Source organism: Syngnathus typhle, linkage group LG5 (genome assembly GCF_033458585.1).
Source record: "Syngnathus typhle isolate RoL2023-S1 ecotype Sweden linkage group LG5, RoL_Styp_1.0, whole genome shotgun sequence".
NCBI classification, from domain to species: Eukaryota; Metazoa; Chordata; class Actinopteri; order Syngnathiformes; family Syngnathidae; genus Syngnathus; species Syngnathus typhle.
Genome location: NC_083742.1, coordinates 12,427,828 through 12,451,434, shown reverse-complemented (window position 1 = coordinate 12,451,434; position 23,607 = coordinate 12,427,828). Strand labels below are relative to the sequence as shown.

The 23,607-nt window shown below is 42.7% G+C and overlaps 3 protein-coding genes across 5 annotated transcripts; 1 reads left to right on the top strand and 2 right to left on the bottom strand.

Moving 5' to 3' along the window:
• Window positions 1–363: 363 nt before the first annotated feature.
• On the bottom strand, window positions 364–3,098 carry mtx3 (metaxin 3). Of its 3 annotated transcripts, none has more exons than XM_061278128.1 (9): window positions 2,969–3,098; window positions 2,014–2,083; window positions 1,853–1,929; window positions 1,686–1,778; window positions 1,432–1,614; window positions 1,272–1,348; window positions 1,030–1,187; window positions 732–820; window positions 364–573 (listed from the first exon to the last, which is right to left on the bottom strand). In XM_061278128.1, the coding sequence occupies exons 1-9, from the start codon at window positions 3,047–3,049 to the stop codon at window positions 478–480; spliced, it is 924 nt and encodes a 307-aa protein (XP_061134112.1). In that variant the 5' UTR covers window positions 3,050–3,098; the 3' UTR covers window positions 364–477. The 3 variants fall into 3 exon arrangements, with proteins under 3 accessions (XP_061134112.1, XP_061134113.1, XP_061134114.1); XM_061278129.1 differs by lacking the exon at window positions 2,969–3,098 and adding an exon at window positions 2,174–2,404; XM_061278130.1 differs by lacking the exon at window positions 732–820.
• Window positions 3,099–4,682: 1,584 nt separating this feature from the next.
• thbs4a (thrombospondin 4a) lies at window positions 4,683–13,276 on the top strand. Its single transcript, XM_061279644.1, has 23 exons — window positions 4,683–4,889; window positions 6,548–6,745; window positions 6,814–7,049; window positions 7,129–7,231; window positions 7,542–7,633; window positions 8,208–8,259; window positions 8,346–8,536; window positions 8,605–8,742; window positions 8,842–8,922; window positions 9,012–9,164; window positions 9,272–9,376; window positions 9,561–9,668; window positions 9,926–10,085; window positions 11,140–11,258; window positions 11,335–11,387; window positions 11,508–11,592; window positions 11,730–11,826; window positions 11,904–12,082; window positions 12,230–12,278; window positions 12,353–12,549; window positions 12,618–12,790; window positions 12,852–12,991; window positions 13,055–13,276. The coding sequence occupies exons 1-23, from the start codon at window positions 4,811–4,813 to the stop codon at window positions 13,102–13,104; spliced, it is 2,838 nt and encodes a 945-aa protein (XP_061135628.1). The 5' UTR covers window positions 4,683–4,810; the 3' UTR covers window positions 13,105–13,276.
• Window positions 13,277–13,590: 314 nt separating this feature from the next.
• Window positions 13,591–23,570, bottom strand: serinc5 (serine incorporator 5). The gene is made up of 12 exons (XM_061279645.1): window positions 23,399–23,570; window positions 19,189–19,353; window positions 17,969–18,147; window positions 17,782–17,864; window positions 17,443–17,536; window positions 16,889–17,100; window positions 16,691–16,783; window positions 16,158–16,284; window positions 15,946–16,015; window positions 15,764–15,800; window positions 14,998–15,142; window positions 13,591–14,888 (listed from the first exon to the last, which is right to left on the bottom strand). Exons 1-12 carry the CDS (start codon window positions 23,423–23,425, stop codon window positions 14,744–14,746), a joined length of 1,377 nt encoding a protein of 458 aa, XP_061135629.1. The 5' UTR covers window positions 23,426–23,570; the 3' UTR covers window positions 13,591–14,743.
• Between the last annotated feature and the right edge of the window lie 37 nt (window positions 23,571–23,607).

Genomic DNA, 23,607 nt, shown 5'->3' with positions numbered 1-23,607 from the left:
CAAGTCAAAAACTATGAATGAACTCCACAAAGCACTTTAGTCCCAAGCAAGTTACAGTGATATAGGTTTATCACAGGATTTGTGATTATCTAAATGCCCCCCCATCTAAAGCCTTTAATGAAACGACACTTGCTCTCTTATTAGCTCAAAAAAATAAAATCCATTTCCATTATGGAAAAAATTACATGTTAAAGTAGCACTACTTATATTGCAGGACTTTTCATTTTCTTTTGCCTTTCTGAAAGTTCTGTCATTTCCATATAGTGCTCGTTCATTATTCCATTCCCTCATTAACGACTTTTCATTCAGGAAGTTCTTTTTCCCGTAATTCTCTGTCATTCCCACAGACATCCTTGAAACCAATTCCCTTTCAACTTGGCCATTTGTATTCATAGACACGATCGGTTACACCGCGGTTAACGCTGACGACGGTCAAGGAGTCTCATCTACAAAGGTGGTTTTTCCCTCCCTAAAGTGTTACGCGGGTGTTGAGCTCATTTCCATGACCAGACTGGGTTTGGGCTGCGGCCGATGAGGTTTGTGCTGAGGGCTGCTGCGGAGGTTGTCATCCATCTGGGATAAAAGGAGCAATACGTGGAAACGATCAAGAGACAACTCCTGCACTGCTCATCATTCCATTACTCTGGTGGATCTAAAGTTGTGGCCAGCGTGCAAGTTAAGTGCCGACAGCCATCGGCCATGCAAAGAAGAGGAAAGAAAAGCAGAAGCACCTTCTCTATCAAGTTGGACTCTTTGTTTACAAGCTGTGTTAGTTTCTGGAGGTTGGCATCCATTGTTTCCTGAACAGAGGGTGGCAGACCTGGAAAAAGAGGCACACCCGTGGAAAAAGAGCAGAGCTGTACAAGCTTTAGTGGAACGGGACAAAAGCCGGGAGCCCTAAAAAGCCATCAAGCACAAAGCAAAACAAACCGATCAGAAACGGCAAAAGATGTTAGTTGTGCTTAGAAAGAAATATTTTAGCGTTCAAGCGGTACTTCTTCCATCCGTTTGTCCGTGTGCTCCACTTACTCGGGTGTTCAGAGTTGAAGTAGTCTGCCAGAATGTTGTCGCAGAAGTGTGTCAGGTTCTCCAGCTTTCTGAGGTGGCTCTGCAGGGGGCTGTTGGGCAGGTGGGCCTTGTGGAGCGGAGCCACAAAGCCAAACACAAAAGCATCCAGGCTGGTGGGTCTAAAAATGACAAAGTTACAAATACACTCAACTGCACATGTTGCGGTTTCAACAGTCAGTTCCCCGCTCTACGTTTGTACGTACAAGTTGCCAAAGAAGTAGTTTGCTGCTCCCAGTCGGTAGGAGAGAAGATTCAGGCACTCCTTGGCATCACTATACAGCTAACACAGTGAGAAAGAACAGTAAGAAAACAATGACAACAAGCCCAGTTCTTTTTTTTTTTCCCTCCAAGCCACGCGTTTACCTTTCCTTCCACCTCTGTGATTCTGCATAACGGCGCGTCTCCTTTGGTCAGCAGGATGCGAGAGCGAGCGCTGTTGGCATGACGACCGGGCACGAGGAAATTAAGGGGGAACGGCGACCGGGAGGCAAACCACGGGCGGGTCAGATTGGAGTAGTTTTCAGCATCCAACCAGAAAGTGTGTAACTACGACGCAAAGGGTAAAAGTCACACCTTAAACTTTTCTGAGAAAAGAGATATCGGAGGGGTCTTATTACCAATGCAGGTTGGAGTTTCTCCTCAAGGAGAGCAATGTAAGCCATGGTGTCAGCCCCTTGGCGGGCACTCAGTTCGTAGTCTGCATTAAACCTCTGAAAACAACACAAATTAATTTGATTCTTTTCAAATTAATGTGCTTGAGCACATGCAAGGCATCCACTAGTACCTGCTTTCTCAGGAAGTTTAGAATCTGTGAGGGCTCTTTCACTGAAGTATCACCACAAACTAACTCAGGCACTGTTGCTATACAATAGTGAGGTGGGGGGGAAAAAAAAATCAGGCACTTTTCAACCCTTCAACACAAATTATATTCCTGCCTCAGCTCACCTGTCAAAGTTTTCCAAGTCCAGTCGATAGGAGAAATATTCACTTTGGCCCCAGAAAATTTGGCATATGCCTGAAAGCACAAACAATGGCTGAATTAACACAGATGGAAAGAAAACACCGACAGGCAAGAACTGGGTTGAGAATTTAAATAAAAGCCCACATGAGTCTCCTTGACGATAGAGGCCTTTTTGAATCTCATCGCCAGGTCTCAGGATGGTGAGCAGGGATCCTTTGCAAAATTTCTCATGAGTCAAACCATAAAAAACCCTTTTGTGCATCTGTTTTGATGGCAGAATGACTCTCCATAAAACTTGGCTTATTCGCCACAAATGAAATCTTTAAATAGTTCGACGTAATAGATAAGTATTTAAAACACTATAGTACCTTTTTAAAAAAGTCTAATAATAATTAAATAGGTAAAGTTAAAAAATAATAAATATATGCATTCGCATATAAAATAGCATGTGACAAAAATTCCAAGAGCACTAATTGTGGCAAATATGAGACAGGCAGGTTAAGGAATCAACAGTGTTTAGAAATTGCAATACATCATTTACAACTAGTCAATTACAACAACAAAAGTGCTTCACAGGTTTACATTATATTTAAGTGTATTGTTGATAACAAACAGCAAGAAAAAGTTAATCTAAGGAATATTACTCTATATTGACCTTGAACGAACACATTTTGTTCGGCCATGGCTGACAAACAGCCAGAGCTCGGACAAAGTTAACATTAACTCGGTAACATTTTCCATTTGCATGCATATTTGTCAAGACATGTTTACAACAACGCTCTGGTCTATGCACGATTTGTAGATACAAGCACCGAGTGCATCGGACAGGTTAGCATGGGAAGCTAATCGGAGTAGAGACAGCGAACAGACAAAACAGGACAAACCGGAAAAAGTGACGTTTGTAACGGCCTTGTTCATGCAAACAAACGTGAGGATTACCAGGACTACGAGTGACTCGTTGTGGACCGACGGCAGACCCCAGTCGCCTCCCCAGCATCGCAGCTCCATGGCGGCTGCCATGTTTGCGCCGAGGAAGGTGCTCGCTCCCTGACGTCATGTTGTGGCAAAATGTTAGTGCGCTCGGCTGACGTCATCTTCCTGTATCCACCTGTGTGGAAGACTCTCTTCATGACCTTATTTACTATTATTATATGAGTATGCAATATGCGTATTCTCTTCACTTAAAAAAACAGACAGCTTTTTAAACAGGCTTTTAATTTTTTTGGATTGATTTGATTTATTTTGGCAAGTACATCATCAACATTCATTACAACTTCATGTACTGTTTCCACATGACGAGTTGAAGCAATTCTGTTCATCTAGTCCCGTCCCAATTCTAACCAGGGATGTACATTGCTTGACAGAAAAATTAAACTTCCAGGATGTTGCTTATGATACCACAGAACCAGAATGAGAGGAAGAAGGAAACATTTTTGACTGAATGCCACAACATATCTCATTTTGAGTAGATTTGGAGTCACAGACTGCAGGCATCCCGGTCACCGGTCGGCAGCACAGGTAGCTCCAGCCCCGATTGATCACACCTCATCGTCTCCTATGCTGGCCTCATGTTTGTCAATTTTCTTTTGGAATTCAGACATCTCCTGATGAAGCGTGGTCATCAATTCTCTAGTCTCTCCATTGTCAGCCTTAAGCCGCAAGGCCGGAAGTACCTCGTTGTCAAGAAACATCTTAGTCAGCTTTCGGTACCCTAGCAGCATCATGAGGATCAGAGAGAGCCATCCGAGAAGGAAGAAGACCAAGATGTACATATCTTCCACATCTTCTGTTTCCAGCACGCCAAGGCACAAGACACGCCATTTGCTCCTTTCGTCCATAATGTAGCCCGCTGGGAAGGTACCGTTGGGGCATGGCGGCTCGTCAGTTCCGGTGCGTCGTGTGGGGATAGTCCGATCGATTGCGTTGAAGGTCCAACTTAGGTGATCCATAGTTAATTTTTCAGCGGGGCTAGTGCCTGTTTCCGCACTCACAGACCAGTTTTCAGTGTGCCTGCGGGTCTGTGACTCCATCTCTCATTTAAGTGTTCTTCTATCAATAACACAGGCCTGCCTGTGAGTGGAGACATAATACAAGGAGATCGAAGCCAAAATAACTCACAAGACCTTCCATCCTGATGTTATGTCATGTTGACTTCACTGTTTTTCGAAGGTCTTCAGATTTGCAGACATCTTGATTTGACCTTATTCCGGTGTCTAACACCTGCCATTGATAACGTGTGTGTGCTGTTTATCTGTAACTGCTCAAACATCCACAGTCCTTAGTTCAAATAACTTCAAATCTGGAGTTATGTGTGACCCCAGACTTTGACACAAGTGTGGTTCTTTTAGCGCCGAATAGACTATTTGACAAGTTTGCTTTGTTTTTTAGCCTCCGTGGTACAAATATGCTTTTTGTTATAAACAAAATATGGTTTTCACCCCAGGAGGTAATCTATAGTGACGTCCAACGTATTCTAGTTATCCACTCTGTCAATGATTGAGCCGTTAACTGATAGTTGTAACTCCTCATTTGTATTCTTTCTCCAAAACACCATGAATTTTGTTTTTGCAAGGTTTGAGTCTATAACCGCCACCACTTTTTTTTTTTGTTGCAAAATGAGGGTGGACACTCCCCTCTGCTTTTAAAGCTGCGCCTGTGGCCAAATAGCCACCTCACCTCTGCTACGTATTTGCCTCAACATCTGGATGCTCGGCTTTGTCAAGCAAAGGCGATTCAAACGCGATTCAGGTCCAAGGCCAGATCCTCTTTTGACTGGAGACAATGAGTGTGTGGCCTGGAGTCTTGGCTCTGTCTCTGGTGCTGTATCAGCTTTTGATCACTGCTACAGCTCAAGGCATTGGTGAGTGCTTGCTACCTCACCGACTCTTCTCCACATGAAAACAAAAACAGCGTTCGTTGCAGGATTGTGTTGTGATGCATCTTGGACCTCCAGAGTGTGCTCGTCCTTTTTGGGGGAAAGGAATTTAGTTGACATGAAGTCTGTAAACAATGGATAGTATGTTTTAAATTTTTCCAGTTGTTGTGTTTTACAGAAGAAATTTAGAATTTTCAAGTGCTGACCAGGATAGATTATTATTTTAACTCATTTTTTGCCAATCCAGTTCAAATGGATCTTTGACGTCTATAGCAGTCAATCGCACTGAATGACTAAATGGAATTAGAGAAACTCTGAATGTTCCCGTTTGATGCCTAAACTCCTTTAAGCAGAATTCTAGTGTGATTGAATGAACGACTCGTCCCCGGTTGTTTTATTATGTGTAGGTTGTCATGGTTTCTGTCCGTGTCTGTGTACTCGCCCCTCCCTTCCTGTGTCTACTCAGAACCAATGTCACCTGCCTCTCGTTACCTGCCTCGTATTTAAGTCCTGTTGCGTGTCACTTCCTGTCGGGTCGTTGATGTCTTGATGCCTCACGTCTTTGTCGGTCGGTTCCGTTTCTGTTATCCAGTCTGTCGGGCAGTCCTGTTGTTGGTTTTGTTGGGAAGTTATGTTAATTTGCCGGTTCAGTTGGTTTGTCCCCTCATCCTCCTTTCTAACTACCTTTTCCCTCAATCAACCCTGGTCCAAGCTGCATTTGGGCGCCCTGCTCCATTCCGATCTGTGACAGGTGCCCTTATTGTTTGGAGTGCACTAAATCTGTCAATTCCATTAAATTCTTAACGTTAACTTAAGATCGAGATCTGTAAGAGCAATTCAGCAATTGAGTTCGGAGTGTCTAGCCTTGATGTAGGCCTGTGCAACTCTACTTGTTTTTGGGACATTTTGAGGTTGGATGAATTACGTCAAACAGGCAAATCTTGATTGGTAAAGCAGCTCTACCTGACATCTGAAAATGTGCATGTGCAAAAAAAAAAAAAGATTTGCTTGGAAATAACCCAGCATTTTTTCCACCTCATTTTCCTGTCACTTCATGTTATTCTTGAGAAATGGCCACATGTGAATGTGAAACGAGTGGGTTGGCTGCTGTGGAAAGAGTGTGCGCCGTTACTCGGGCTCCTTTCGGCAGCTCTGTGCTGTCACTCTAATGAGACAAGTGTTCCTCATATGTTCACGTAGGTCACATGCACACACGTGGACACCATGTCACTCTTCCGAAAGGGATTCAGCAAAGCCAATTCGCAGTCCACTGGCAACTATTGCCATTTGGATGTAGACCTTCCATGAGAAAAAAAAAGTAGGCCTTTAAAGCCATCAAACAATTGACACTGGATGTTTGCTTTGGCTTTTTTGAAGCACTCGTTACAGAAAAAAATGTGTTGTGAGATATTACTATCATGCAAGCTTACGCTGCGTCCTTCCCAAGAGTTTAGTGTGTACCAAAGGATTATCTCTGTTTGCTTCTGAAATGCGGAAAAAAATGCGGTCTTTAATTCTAATACTTTTGAATTTCTTAACACTCATGTGAATAAACTCATTTGAAAATGCCTGTGCAGAATGAAGTCATGTAATAATTTGACATCCAAAACAAACATTTTAACACGCTGACTCATGCGTATTAGTGTATGACCTTCTGGTGTCACCGGACTGCCTGCCAGACTTGCTCCAAGGAAACTTGAAAAAAAATGGGCGGGATGAGGCCTTCTTGCTGTCCTCCTTCAAACTCCAAAACAAGGCCCCCTCATCCCTTTACAGCATCATTAACCCCAGAGACAACAGCAAGTACCTGGAACTCACTGTGCAAGCCAAACTGAGCAAAGGTAAATCACGCAATGACTTAATTCCCGGCCGCTAGTGACGCCAATTTCAACATGCTCTCCTTCTCAAGTCACCCTGCGCTACCAGAAGACAGACGGCAGATACGACACCACCAGTTTTAACCACGGCTCCCTGGCCGACGGAAAAGAGCATCACGTGCTGTTGCATGCTAGCGGGCTCCAACGCGGCCCACCTCGCCTCAACATCTACGTAGACTGCAAGCTGGTGCACATTCTGAATGACCTGCCAGCTGCCTTTGGCTCCATCCCTCGTGGTCCTAACACAGTCGCCCTTCGGATGCTGCAGGTACAAGTCATAAAAATGTACATAGAGTGCACATCAAGTGGTATCATTTACTTGTCTTTGTTTTTCATTTATGATCAAGGGCGGCATGACTGACATGAAGCTCGTGCTTGATGACACTGTAGACAATGTGGCAACACTGCAGGACTGCAGCCTGGATCAGAATGAACCTCTGAAGCTGCTGAGTGAGAGAACAATAACACACTTAGCAGTCGTTAGATATTTCTATTTATATATCTATTTCAGGTTGCCTCAATAAAAAGAGGCTTACGAGTTTCGAAGCAGAGATTCTACCAAATATACTGAACTTTTATTGGATTTGCTCAGTTCCATGAGTGAATCATTTTAACTTTGAGGTGATTCTTACATTCTTACAGCGAAATACAACGTGGTCACTCATCTTTTAATTCAACAAATGTCCAAAAGTCTACCGTGATAAGATCACAGTATAGTTCAAAGTATGGCAGTGTGACCGCTTTTGTGACTTGCGTTCAGGTTTCCAAGCAAGCACGGGCGTTGAGGAGCAGTCCACGATCCAGGAATTAAGGAGCATGCTGGTTGAGCTGAAGGAGATGCTCAATCAGCAGGTAACTTGTTTGTGGATGTGTCTTAAGAAAAGCTTGTTTACACTGTTGGATTTCAAAATACTGTACAATAAAGATCATGTGAGCGCAAATATTAGTCACAAGGCAATGTTTTGATATGAACAACCAATCAAGCTTTTGTCATGATATCATTGGGTTAAAAAGGCTGACAAAAGGCAAAACTCAAGTTTTATGTGGACTGAGACTTAGTGGTACAAGGTGAAGAATGGGCCATGAGTTGCAATTACGCTTCATGTGCTTTTACTTCCAGGCAAGAACGGTTTCGCAATAAAATCAGCTTCTCGTAAAAAAAAAAAAAAAAAAGTGACCGTCTGGGAATTTGGAGCGGTTTTATTTTTAAGGGATTGTGAAACCACTGATGCAAATGTTCATAAAGTTTAAATCTGATATTTGCAGGAGGTTTACTGGTTACGTGCCAGGCAATACAAAGCAGGAAGCTCAGAATAGATGAAAGGAGACAGCTACAGAAGCTTGTCCCACTGATATATATTTCATTTTGAACAAACGGAGACATAAATGTAGACCAATTTCCCTATATTTCTGATTTCTCTCCAAGATAAAGGAGACCAACTTCTTGAGGAAGACTATCACAGAGTGTCTTTCTTGTGGTAAGTAGAACAGAAAAACAGTGAACCTACTCCTCCTCTCTTTAAAAAAAAAAAAAAAAAAAGTCCTGGACAAATATTGTCTGCAGGTCCCGATGGAAAGCCAATCGATCCACGTCCATATCCAGGCCCAGGCCAGTACCAAATGCCTCCTGCTTGTCCACCCGGGACGTGTTTCCAACAGGACATGTGCATTCCCTCTCCAACGGGAGGTTACCAGTGTGCTCCTTGTCCTGATGGATATACGGGGGATGGGATTCATTGCGATGACATAGACGAGGTATTGAGCTCTGCACATTTGGACAAAAAGACAACGTGACACTAATTCATTGTTATATTGTGTTTTAGTGCCAATTCAATCCATGTTTTCCTGGAGTAAGGTGCGAGAACACAGCGCCTGGGTTCCGATGTGACAAATGTCCTTTGGGATACAGTGGGCCAGAACTAAATGGAGCTGGAGTATCCTATGCACAATCTAACAAGCAGGTATTGGACATTATTGTTGGTAAATAGAAAAAAGTGAATACAAATGCTGCCAACAGAAAATCTGCAACCAATGCTTTTCGCCATTCACGTTTCTTCAAGGTGTGTGAGGATATAGACGAGTGCCTGAACCCGCCTGAACACGGAGGCTGCACTGACAACTCCCACTGCTACAATACTATTGTAAGACCATAAAAGACGACAAATGCAGAGTTATTCCCCAAAGCTAAAAACCAAAAAAACGCCTGGTGACCATGCACTGTTCTCTCCAGGGCTCCTTCAACTGTGGAGACTGTAAAACTGGCTTCACAGGTGACCAGGCGAGCGGCTGCCAGGGCACCAGACTCTGTCCCAACGGGCAACCCAACCCATGTGACGTCAACGCCGAATGTGTTGTGCAGAGAGACGGCAGTATTAGCTGTATGGTGAGCTCAATAAAATAACGCCTGCCCATCCACTGAATTATGTATTGCATTTGTGAAACTTTGACATTGCTCGGAAACAAAAACAAACTTGTTTGTGTGTGTGTTAGTGTGGTGTTGGTTGGGCAGGCAATGGCTATAAGTGCGGAAAGGACACCGATATTGATGCCTATCCTGACGATACTCTTGACTGCACAGGAAACAACTGTAAAAAGGTTATGCATAAATCTCTTTCACTCTTGCGTTTCCAATTAATCTCCTAGAATCTACACTCTACCATCCCACCCAAACTACCTATCCCATCCACTTACCTACCTTAACTTCCTACCAACCTAGTGCATGTAATCGATGATATAAAGATAAAACAAAAATGTGCGTGTGTTTCAATGTTGGCTACAGGACAACTGTGTGTTTGTTCCAAATTCTGGCCAAGAGGATGCTGACAGAGACGGGATGGGGGATGCCTGTGATGAGGACGCAGACAGCGATGGAATCATTAACGCAAAAGTAATGGATTCCTACATGCAATTGTTTCTACATATAATACCTTGGTTATTTTATTTTATTTTATTTTATTTTATTTTATTTTATTTTATTTTATTTTATTTTATTTTATTTTATTTTATTTTATTTTATTTTATTTTATTTTATTTTATTTTATTTTATTTTATTTTATTTTATTTTATTTTATTTTATTTTATTTTATTTTATTTTATTTTATTTTATTTTATTCTATAATGCAACTATTTGTTTTAACATTCCAGGACAACTGCTGGCTGGTTCCTAATGTGGACCAGAAGAACAGCGATAAGGATCTCCATGGCGATGCCTGTGACAACTGCAGAACAGTGGAAAATCCATCCCAAAAAGATACAGACAAAGATGGGCAGGGAGATGAGTGTGACGACGACATGGACGGGGATAGTAAGTTTGTGCTCTTACACAAAGGCATTGTTAAAGCGGTATTATGCAAGTTATCAAGATTATTACATCACAGTCTGGCAAAATTCTCAATGTCTGTGGCAGCTCACAAGAAATGTAATTTTAGTAGTTGTGTAATTTCACACTTGAAGAGTGGGCAGCAACTTCAGAAAGCCAACCATTTGGTTTCAAGCAATGAAAAGTTCATTTTCCATCAAATGTTCCCTGTAAGTGGCTGTAATTACAGGGTGCTGTTTTTGTTCAAGTCAAAGCTCAAGTCGAAATGTGGATGTTTAAGTAGAGTTATTACTATTTTCATTGCATCAAATGGCATTTAAAAGAACTAAATGTCCTCTTGAGGAATTGAAAGGCACTTTGTAAATTTAAACCGTCACCATCCTGTTTTGAATGTCGATTCATACAACAACAACTCTATTCAAGCGTACACACCACATGCTAAAGTATAAAAACTGTGATGTAAGGTGAGGATAGACGTGACTCACACTCCTACGCTGTTCTGGTCATTTTTGGCGGTCTCCCTCCCGCTGCCTGGAAAAGTGTTATCTGGCCAACAACATTTCTCTGCCCGCTTGCAATTCTCACCTCCTTTTGCTAGGCCATTTACGTTCAAGTTAATTGCTAAGGCGTCTCCAGTTCTGCTGAAAATGATGTAAAATGTCTGAGTACAATTGTAGTTTTCATAGCCCACCCCCCTTAAAAGCTGAATTTTCCACTGGCGGCTTCATCTCCTTGTGTATATTGTAGTTTCTCGGACGTGTTACGACTCAGCAGTCATCATAGCCAAGATCCAATCTCCTAATCGTTAGATCTGAGGTTGGATTGATTTTAATAATGCTTAGTCAGGTCTGGCTTGTCCCTAAAAGATTTTCCACGCAGCCGTCTGCCAAAAGGCTCTGGAAACTATTAGACCTTTGTCTCAGTAACCCACGGACATTTGGCCATCAACTTTGTTGTTCATAATTCAGCCCACACTTTCAGACACCTTGCAACCCTTGTAAAAAATAAATAAAAAATAGATATATATCTTTGTTTTCAGATTTGAAGAATAATGCGGACAATTGCCCACGCGTGGCCAACCCGGACCAGAAGGACAAAGATAATGATGGCGTGGGAGATGCTTGTGACAGCTGTCCCGACATGGCCAACCCAAACCAGGTAACTAACCAAACCAACCTCTCCAGAAAGATTTACCCAAATCTTTAAAAATCATTTTTGTTTTTCCCGATCGCAGTCGGACTCGGATGATGACCTTGTAGGAGATACCTGTGATGACAACATAGACACGTAGGCACTCATCTGTCACCCCTATAATGGAGTCCATTTATGTGGAATGTAATTTCAAACATGTTTACAAATGATTGCTATCCAATGAAAAATTTGTCCGAATGTTCTTTTGTTGTTCAGAGATGGAGACGGTCATCAGGACACCAAAGATAACTGTCCCGATGTTATCAACTCCTCTCAGTTGGACACAGACAAGGATGGCACGGTGACAAATGACTCATTTGTGGCTAACTGCATTTTTTTTTGTATTAAGTGCAGCAATGAATAGAGAAAATGCATCTTTCAGATAGATGAATGTGAGTCTAAATCACTCTCATTGTAAATTTCCCACATTGTTATCAGGGAGATGAATGTGACGATGACGACGACAACGACGGTGTCAAGGACGATGAGGATAACTGTAGAATGGTGGCCAACCCAGACCAGAAGGATTCAGATAGTGAGGATACTGACATTTCAGTGACTGTTATCGGAGTTTGTGAAAAGGGCGCTTCACAGTGTGTGTTTGTGTTTCAGACGACAACGTGGGCGACGCGTGCCAAGGCGACTTCGACAAAGATAACGTCATTGACATCGTCGACCACTGTCCAGAGAACGCCGAGGTCACGCTGACCGATTTCAGAGCCTATCAAACCGTGGTGCTGGATCCAGAAGGGGAATCGCAAATTGATCCCAATTGGGTGGTTCTTAATCAGGTGACCAATGTAGCATTTCTTCTGGCCAAAAAGACAAACACTAAAAAAAAAAAAAAGAGATATGACAATCGGAAGCAGTTAAAACATATTACATAAGAACATCTTACATAACCCAGGGATGAGATCATTCTGATTTATTTACACTAGGGGATGGAGATAGTCCAGACCATGAACTCTGACCCTGGGCTGGCTGTAGGTGAGTAGCCCTTCCTGCATGTTTCTTTTCTGCTCGAGTGATCTTCTCCTAGAAGCCGCCTTGGTCCTGCGCAGGTTACACAGCATTCAGCGGCGTGGACTTTGAAGGAACGTTCCACGTCAACACTGTGACGGACGACGACTACGCCGGCTTCATTTTCGGTTACCAGGACTCTTCTTCATTCTACGTGGTCATGTGGAAACAGACGGAGCAGACCTACTGGCAAGCCGCGCCCTTTCGAGCCGTAGCCGAGCCAGGAATACAACTGAAGGTACGTGCCTGCTGTCTTCAACAATTTGACCATTCCTTTCTCACAGTCTGCGCATTCCTTCCCACCAGGCGGTGAAATCCAAAACAGGACCTGGTGAGTATCTGAGGAACTCCCTGTGGCACACCGGAGACACTCCAGAGCAAGTGCGTCTCCTTTGGAAAGATCCCCGGAATGTGGGCTGGAAGGACAAGGTGTCCTACCGCTGGTTTCTCCAGCATAGACCTCAAGTTGGATACATCAGGTAGAGACAGACATACTTCTATGCCACCACAGCACAAACTAACTATTGTCTCGTAAACCAGGGCTCGATTCTTTGAAGGCTCTGCCCTGGTGGCGGACACGGGTGTGATCCTTGACACCAGCATGAGAGGAGGCCGGCTAGGTGTCTTCTGCTTCTCCCAGGAAAACATCATCTGGTCCAATCTGAAGTATAGATGCAATGGTGAGTGTTTAGTCCAATCAGGAAGTGCAAGTGGTTTACAATAACATTCCTCTATTCCTGCAGACACCATCCCCGATGACTATGAGCAGTTCAGCGCCCAGAACATCAATTGAAGGCTGAGATAAATCCAAATCTCACTCGTGAGCTTTATATACTTTTTACACAAGCTAATAGAAATGTCTATCAGCAAATACCAAAGGTGTTCGCATTATCCAGCACAGTGTTTATCATCTGAATGTTATTTACTGTTAATAAAAAAATAATAAAATAAGAACTCGACTCCAAGCCCACAAGACATTTAACAAAATCTGTCTTTGAAGTAATTGCTTGTAGGCACAAACAAATTGAATTTGTATAAAAACCAAAAGGGACACTGGACTGTCACTTTGAGATTGGCGCCTACCTGTCTGATCCAATTTCTGCTCTTCAGGTGACAGAACATCCTCAAGACATTTGTCAGCCATTGTGCAAGTTCCGCTGCATTTGTGTATAATATTCTTTCCGAAAGGAAGGAAAGTACTTGAATAGGATGCAGATTCATTTGTGCTGTTAAACCAATACTTTCACTACTACTAGTTTAACCAAGAATGAAACAGGTCTGGAAGAAATGTTCACTTTAATGACCAATATTTCAACAACACAATGTCAGCAAAAGTGTACATAAAATATGTGTTAGGAAAACAATGGGGGTTATTGGCAGTGTATGAGAAACAATTTACTGTTAGTATTTAATTATGTGAGTAATTTTATTGTAAACTCAACATTCAGTGTTGAGTAACTTGAGATTTTTTTTTTTTTTTAGTATAAGCTGATATTGATACAAGTTTATTTGAATGTCTTAAACATGCTGGAAACAAAAACCGCGTGGAACAAACAAATTTTCCATGTAGGGTTCTGTAGTTGTTTTCCAATCATCAAACTTTGGCGAACAGCTGCACACACACTTTAGTGGGAACATCTTCTATGACTGTCAGTTAAATAAGATAAGTTGATTGACAGAGTCTACACAACAATGATGAGTGGTTGAGTAAACGATGTACAGTACACGATTGTTTTTTTCTACCCAAAAAGATTTTGTTCAAAGGGAGCACCGAGATTGACCAAACTTGAAAGACTTAAGAAAAGCAACTAACTTTTTTGCTCGAATAAAAAAAACATCTACAAAAAGTCACACATTACAACAAAGCATACTTGAATGTTAGCCTGAGAGAGAAATTTTTAAAATGGACTGTAATTCAGTTTTTTACAAACTCCCTTACAAAGGGACTCAGAACAAAGATAAATTTCAGTATAACTAAAAAAAAAAAAACACGCTAAACAGATTTGTTCCATTATTCTGCTACAAATTTTGGTACAACTGTATAAAGTTTGGGGAAAAAAAATTCAAGACTCACAAAAAGGACAACAACCAAATGTTGTATAAAGTCTGAACTAGTGAGGGAATACGTACGTCTGGACACATGGGTCACAACTAATAGATCTTCCATAACCTTTAAATAAGTCAAATGTCAAAAAAAGAAATACCCAAAATACTATCAAGGTTTGGATGACGTAACAATCTTTTGCACATTGTGTAATAAAAGGCATCAGATGTTCCTCCAGTTCCACAGCTGAAGATAGTAGAGGGGACATTGTTTAAAGGTAGGGGAAAGAAAAGGTCACTGGTCCCTTGGCTCAGGCTCAAAGCTTCATGGCGACATCTCAACACTGGAAGACACCTGACCAAAGCGTGAGTGCCGTGTGTCTTGTGTCCTAGGCCTCAAAACGCTTGGGGCAGATGATGGGAGCAATCAGAGTCCCCGTGTAGAGCAGGAGACAGACCCATGACGAGGAGATCTTGATCCAGAACACCGACAAGCTCCCATCCAACAGCTTCTCAATCCTGTAGTTGTCGTAGCTGAAAAGGATACGTTCAAGTGAGTCGACATGGCACAGGACAAAAAGTAAAAGCCCAGCAGGCCACATCCAATCTGCTCTGCTCAAACTGTTCAAGAGTGGTGACTTACTGGAACCAGTTTGTTATGGTCATCATGACATAAAGGGAACCCAGAAAAAAGACAAAGTGGAAGCATTTGTAGCTGTAGTTGGTGGCTTCGCTCTCGTCATACACCACATTTTGACCCGCTCCCGTCTTCTCCTCATCGTAATCATCTGAAAGTGGAACAACTTTGGTTACATTCATCACCTTTTAAAATGAAAACAATTGGGGATGGACATATTTTGACATTTCATATCATTAAAATTTAGGTGGAGAATTTGCTATGGGGTCGTTTTATCTTGGTCTTACATCAAGTGCACAATTGGCAGCAATTTAATTCAATACTACAAATCCCATTTAATGTGTTCGGGTCATTTATCGTCTCTTAGCAGTTAGGACGTTATTATGTAAGCATTCCCTTCCTGCATGCAAACGTGATGAATATTAACACCTAAGAAAAGTCTGCGTTTTATGAACGCTCGTTTGGATTTTTTTGCCATCCCCTCAATCACCTGCAGGGGACGGTAGTAGCCTATAAACGGCTCGGTACTTGTCACGCCAACAACCTCCTAGTAACAGTGACATCATCTGAGTTTGCTGACCAATACTTTCTCACCATTCCACCTCAGTGTGACGAATAACAGTGAGCACAGGCGCTGTGTTTGCACGCTACCTACCGCTAGGAACATATTCACACACTCAACAGGCTGGAGGGACAAGGGGAGGTGGGCAGCCACGCAGGAAATGAAAAAGTGTGAAATTCGAGGAGAGGAAAAAAAAAGTGAGTCTCCTACCTGTGTCATCTCCGAAGCAGAAGCAGCAACGGGCTCTCTGTGGGATAAAGACAAACAGATTAAACCCAATATCTTGAAACAACAACATCCCTGCTGTCTAATATTCCGTTAATTAAGCCCATTAACAAATGTTATCAAAGCCAACACTCAAACTGAGTTAAATAAAATATTAGAGCGTTTACTTCGATCTCTGGTTCACTGTTCCTGATCACTCGGAGGGCTGCGGATCTTCGCTTGATCGTGGAGGTCAAGCTGGTGAAGGGAGTGGAAAAACACAGAGGCTGTTATTTTCCATCACAAATCTTTGTTGTTGTTTTTTTTAAATCATGTGCCATTCCAGACAGCTATCGAGTCTAATTTGCTCCCACACTTTAATCTCAGTGAGAGTTGTTACCAGGAATAAAGGATGCAGCCAAACAGGATAACAGCTCCCAAAGCTGTGACAATCTTCTTGTCACTTTCCTTCCCAGATTTGAAGGGAAAGACACACACGGTTGTGTTCACGCCATCTATCTCCACCACTACAAGCACAAAATGCACCAGCAGCTTTCAGTCGTAGAATGTAGAGCAATATCATGCATATGTATTAGTACAAGGATGATCAATTATTTACTGTTGACGATTGAGGCTGGATACACAGTAAGTGGTGGGGAAATGTGGCGCACATGGAAGGAGGGGGGAGTAGGAGCTAAGTCTATTAAACATCAGTTGTTTTTTTTTTGTTTTTGGAGTATGTATGCTGTTTGGCTTAAAAGCAAACTGAGTCTAGATTGATCATATTCTTTTGTGGTTCACTGAAGTGGGTTCTCTATGTGGTGCCGAAAACATTGTTTCCTGATTATGAGCGACCAACTGTAATTTGTTCATGATGCCTGAATACTATTCTTGATTGACACGGGTTGAAAAAAAATATTCATTTATACTCACTTTCTGTTGGTTTGCTGGAGAAAGCTGAGAAGGTGAGGTACATGACATACACACTGATAACTCCCGGTTGAAGCAGACCAGATGTCGGCTGGACTGAGGGAACACAAAGGTCAACACAATTGGGAGATTAAACCCCAAAACAAAACATGAGATTTTCACCCTACTAGAACAAAGCCAATATTTAAAGAAGCTTCCTACGTTTCTGAATGAGGGGGGAGATGGCAAGCAGAGAAACAATCAGGCAGAGGCTGCCGTTGATGCCCAAGAAGATTCTGTTGAGGCGACATGCCATGGGGTGGGTGTAGTACAGACCCATGAAGACCACAGCCCCCACCGCAATGCTGAACAGCACCAGAGTCACTAAGGCAAGTGCTGCATACCACAAGCGGTTATACTTCACTCCTGAGCTCCTGCGTAGGCAAGTAGATAGCACAAAGACAAAGGGATAAAAAAAAGAGGATAAAAAAGCAATGTGGGTGGGTAAAACAAACTCAAATATAAAAAGAGGGAGGAAAAGCTGAGAAAACCAACTGGGTCCTAAAGAAATAAATCAAAGGCAGAAAAGTTTAGTGAGAGGTTCTTGAAGGAGAGTCGGTTCAAGACATTCATTGGATTTGGATAGTGGCTCGCGCCAAATCTTTTTCTTCACGTAACTCAACAGAACGAGTATCTACCACCCGCTCTATTTCTCATGAACACTGTTTGCATTGCACTGGAGCTTTGTGTGCTTCCAGGCGGCCGGACTGACTAACCAGTTTGTGTTCCACCGGTGGGCAAACTCCACCAGCAGCATGAGCTGGATCAGCAGGAAGAGGAAGCCGCCAGCAGCTCCGATATAGCGCCACACTTGGCAAAAGGTGGAAAAGATTCAGTTAACACTTGATGCGAATACAAACCGTGTGCCAGGGGTTACGTACAATGTTCTACTGGACCACCAAAGAGTTAGAACTAATGGTAGCTGCTTGTGGAAAACGTGGGTACTGTACCCAATTTATTTTGTAATCTAAAAAAATGGCAGCTACTACCATTCTTGTAGCATACCTTTAAAAGGTGTTCAAAGTCAATATCAGTATCTAATATACAGTATTTACCTTCCAGAAAGGTTTTCTCTTGTGGAATGAAAAAGCCTCCTGCACAGCTAGCCACAAGCAAAATGAATTTTGGCAACCAAAACCTGAAACAATGACATAAATATGACTACAAATATAGAAAGAAAACAAATCCCAGCTTTTTGTGCATCTCACATTCACACCTCTGGATCATTTTAGAGTCAATTACCCATTATGTATGGCCGCCCTCCAGCCAGTACTGTTATTGACGCCTATGGTGAAGATGGTGAAGATGAAGAAGAAACAGGCCATGCCAAAGCACACCTTGTAGACGGCAGAGTAACCAACCAAGGTCTTGCAGTTTGTCCCTGCATTCATCTTCTCACACAGTTCACTGTAAAAGGGGATCTAAGTGACAACATACACACAAAGCCAAAGTGGATTAGCTCACTGCTGTATGGAACGCCATTGAGACCCTCCGGGAACCCACCCCTCCACCTCCCGCCACCTCCACTCCATGTTTGTCTAGGCCTCAGTGAAAAGCACCAATAGCGTCTATTCTGTACGTCACGCCTCTTAAGGGGCAAAAAGAGCCAACAGGCAGGAACAACAATTCTGATTCAAGTCTTTCATGAAATGATGGCCGTAGGCTGTTAGAGGAGAATTACGCTTCGGATTCCGTGTCTACAAACAGGGGACACGGATGAATACATGAACAGCTTTTGAGCTGCAAGTTGAGGGGACTGAATCGAGAAGGGGGAACACAACTGGAATTTGTTGATACTGCTGTGATAAAAAAAGTTGACCTAAAAGAGGCCTTAAATGATTGGAGCTGATAAAAGAGCCAAGATGCATGTAACCAAATCTGATAAACAAATAGAAGTCATAGCAGATAGCTGATGTCGTAGTAACTGCAGAATTTAGCTAGTCATCATGAGACACCAACAGGATCTCTGTCTCTGTCGAAAGTATCACATTACCGTATTTTCCGGCCTATAAGGCGCACCGGACTATAAGGCGCACCTTCAATGAATGGCCCATTTTAAAACTTTATCCTTATATAAGGCGCACCGGACTATAAGGCGCACCATTAATGCATCATGTCAGATTTTTAATCCAAATCAAATCATTCTCCATTTTATCTTTTTTATTTCAACTTCAGACGGAACAAATTACTTTATAATCATAAAATAATGATCCATAGTCTTTTTGATTCATGATTAATAGTCTTCAGCGGGCCACTTATGATTGATTTCATGACACAATGCTTTGGGCCAGTTTAGATTTAGGAATTTGGTCCATATATAAGGCGCACCGGACTATAAGGCGCACTGTTGACTTTTGAGAAAATTTTAGGTTTTTAGGTGCGCCTTATAGGGCGGAAAATACGGTATATAGTATTCTCCATTTTTTGTGTTTTCCATAAATGTGTATTATGCTCAGACTTACATTTTTCATCTCTTCCTCAACAGTGGGGGACATCATGATGACGCACACAATGGTGACCAGAAGAAAGAAGAGCGTGTACATGATTCTGGTAGCTGTGGACTGCTTGATCTTAGGGCAGCACTGACAGCAGCACGAGCAGGCTGCTGAGCCACAGCAGCAAGCCAGCTGCGTTGTGGAGGAAAGAAGAGAAGATGAGATTAGATACTTTTAAGTCGTCTGTACAAACAGTCTGGCAATTCAGGTCAAACTGAGCAATCGGAGCAACTGTGGAGTAGGAATGATACCACTTTCTTTTCACACCGATACCAGTCGGAGGATCAGTTCTTGAGTAGTGACCGATACCGATACCAAGTACCAATACCACTTGTACTTTTATCTGGGCTGGCAGTGATTGAGTTAAGATGTAACTGATAATGATGTGAAACTTGGAACATCTTGGAACTTGGAAGTCTGGTGTTGAAAAATATCATTTCTAAATGCAACCAAGAGCAACTCCTATTGTAACTCTTTGTCGCTCACAATGATTATGACCTACATTTTTAACCTACTCATTTGGCTGTCTTGTGGCATTTCAATATTCATTTTAGCAGGTGTGGTTCAGGCCACAGGGCTGGCAAGCCTTGGCAATGTTCCTGGCTTGATCCTCGGCTCCTCCCAAGGCTGTGTCAACACACTTGAGCTCCCGTGGCCAGTATTTTCCTCCATGCTGCCTAACAAGATAATGGCTGCGCACCCACGTCCTGCTCAATGGCCGATTAATTAGGCATTGCAGAGTGAAATTAACCAGGAAACAAAAGGGCATTTCACAGAGAGGGTGTTTGGATTTCATTAGATAGGGGGTGTTCCACCAGTGAACTCCACGCTGCGTGTGGGCAAGTGACTCTGCAAAGAGTGAGCAAGCGAGAGGGGGCAGAACTAGTCTGAAGAAATTCTTTTCAACACCGATACAAAAAGGAGTATCCATGGTAACCCACGCTGGCCTAATCCACTTCACGGCCCCTCTTCAAATGCATGCTTATGGACAGGTGGTCAGGGTATCTCTGACATATGTCCCTACTTCAATGTTCATAGCAACCCCCCCGCTTAGTTGTCATGTTGCTCCGGCTGTCCCACAAAAAGATCTTTCTCCTTCCTCAAAATAACTCCCTCTTTGGCCCAGTTGCCGTCATCGACAGAAAACGAGCCTGCAAAATGTCCCAATTGACAGTTACCCGGAATGATTTGTCAGACTTCCTTCATTCTCCACCCAGAAGAAACTTACTGTTATCAGTGTTGCCATTTTCTATGACTGTTCACCCTGTTTTTGCGATATCCATCTGCCCTTTGATTCCATCTCAAATTCTCTGGTGTGAACTGCCCGCTTAGGAACAGAGATCCTCAATTCAGTCTTTGATACATTACATAGAAAAAAAGAGGGGAAGGAATTCGCTCCAAGGACTTAATGAGAGTGGCCAAGGAATAACGCTGACTAAGTTGAAGAGCCAGACAGAAAAAGTTCAGACGAAACTCTCGACACACCCCGCTGTCTCAAATTACAGGATAGCAGCGAGGAGAAAACCTTTGAGGGGAAGGCGGAAAATGGAAAGACATCAACGACAATAGAAAACGATTCATGCATGGCACAGCCTCTCTCCCACTGTGAGAGCTACCCCCGAGGTCACCTTACGTTGTGACACCACCATTGTTTCCATGTCTAGGCAGCTGTGTACACACAGCAAAAATGTATCACTGCTCTGTTTTCTATACAAACCGAGTCTTTGCATCTTTCTTGGCAAACACGGTCCATAGCTACAAGTAAAATACAAATTACAAATGTGATGGGGGCGGCAAGCAGCAGAGGCTCAAGAAAGGTCACACCATATGACATGCTAAGAGATTGGCCAGTCATGCGTAAAAATAAATTTCTTAGTCTGTAAAGACAATAGTGCTGAAACGGGCAGTAAATCCAGTCAATCCATATTGTGAGCGCTTCAGGTTTTTTTTTACAGGTATATTAACAACTTACTTCAGTCGAGTATGAGTTGTGATTTATGTTAACGCCTCTCAAATCTTATAATCTATGCGATCCATTCTACGCCAGAATCACATGGTCAGCATGGACTGCAGCCAAACTCTTAAATTGGGGTGATAATTTCACAAGACCAGTGACTTTTACAGCTCATCAACACAGACTTTGCGGATTAGCTGTCACACTTCTGCCGCTGCAGCAGCTGTGCTGTTCAATTGCATCACTTGGCAACATTAGAACCATTAGTTTAAAAAAAAAAAAAGGTGAACTATTTCACTTTCCTTGTACCTGTGGAGCAACAGAGTTTTAAACGAGTGTTGACTGTGCTTAACGTGTTTTGCGAGCCCAATATCTTCTGTGTGGTCACGTACTGTGCCAGACGGTCGTGTCGCCTCGCTGTGAGGCTTCCACGCTTCCACATGGTTTCAATGCTGTCCTACAGTCACGGCCAATGCTCACAGCTCTTTGGAGCAAACTCAGCATTGGTCAAAAGCCTACCCCCTACCTCACTGCAACATGGTGGACATCTCCGATCCCCACTGAGATGTTATGAGCCGCTTACTCCCACACTATGAGCGCTCCTTTTTCCAAATCAAACAGCGCTCACCCACTTCTTAACTTCCATTTGCAGGCCAAGGAGGAAATGAAACAGCCCCATGTTAATTTAGGCTCCTTGATCTGAATGAGTTAACAGCACGCAAAGATAGACAAAATGGTTGTCTGGGATAAAGATTAGAAAAGCAACAGGACAGGCAATTGAAACAGAGCTCCCTTTTTGCCCCCTCTTTTCAGTTTTCCACATCGCCCTGGCGCTGAAGTAAGCAGGAAATAGAACTGAGTTTTCCTGAGATGAGAGATGTGCTTATGTGATTGAATTACAGAACAGAGCAACAGCAGTAGGCCAGTGTGCAAAATCTCTTAGCTGGGGCAAGGTTTGGTCAGTATTGTGTGTGTTTGAATGTCTACATGATCATGTACATTAGAATAAATTCACTATTATTTATATGTTTATTCATAGGTAGAATTTTAATTAGAAGCAGACTATGAATCACTCGGAATTGGAATTACAGCGCCTCGTAAATGCTTTGAGAATATTTCAATATCTTGACTTTATGAAAAGCAGCATGTGGAATGACGGAAAGAAAAACTGCATCTGTTTGACGTGGCACCTTATGCAGCAGATGTGAGTCCCACAGAACAAAGCATGTGACCTTTACTTTCAGCAACATGACTTATACTATAGTGTTGCCACACAAAAATAACAGAAATCCACAAAGGCTGGATTGTTTCGTATAAAACTGCTCCAAACAACAAAGCGTATGTAGGAATAGAGAAAAACATTTTGTTGGCCTGACGTGTTAGTATTATGGTCAATGATGCATTTCATGAGTCCTGAAAGTGCTTTATGGCAGCTGCAATAAAAGCGCTATATAAATAAAGTTGAGTTTTTGGAATGTTGGAGAAAGCCAGAGCACTCCGAGGAAAACCCCAATTGAGATCAGAGAAATTCCACACAGCAAGATGTAACTGCGCTCCCACATATACTGCACAAAGGAATAGAAATATGAAGTGACACACATGCAAGTACTTTGAGGCAATTCGGTGGCATCTCCACAAAATTGATTTTCTGCTCGTAACCCAATTTGTTCACACCGACAACAATACGACAAATGCAAACACTGTCACGCGTTGAGGCGCATATGATGTTGCGCTGACAGACAGCAAAAATGTCAGCGGCTGGAAAAGTTGACCGGGTATAGAAACAACAAAACGGAGAATGAAAACCAAGTGAAATCATTCGTGTTATACAGCGATGAAGAAAAAAAACCACACAAAAAAAAAACAATTTCCTGTGTCTATTCAACATCTGCTCAGACGATCCATGACGACATGTTTTTTAACAGCAGTCCCTGCTAACTGATGTTTAGCTAGCTCACTTAAGCCCTGCTTCTTTGTTGACTATCAGTGTGCCAAAATAAAAACAGACAACGATGACTTAAGCAAATGACGCATTTTTATTAAATTGATTATTGATAGTAACTGACATTTTTGACCTCAAAAAATGATAATTGGAGGACGCTCTGGGAACATCAGACGGAAACCACAAAGCGACGCTCGCCGCTTGTGTCACACCACTGCTCTAAAACAGCGCCGAGAAAAAAACATCAGAAACGACAATCGGAGAAAATCGTTATTCCTCACCTGCGAGATACAACACGGCGTGCACATCCTATGGAGCCGCGACAACCAGCTTCAGAGAACGTGAGGGAAACGCATGAAAACGCCAAACGCGATGGAAGAGCTGACTGTTGTCCTCCTGCAATACTCCGAGCTCCCATACGACCGCCTCTTCTCCTTTCCTCTCCTACACTATACCGCCCGCCACTGTACTACTGTGCGTCCTTCTCTCC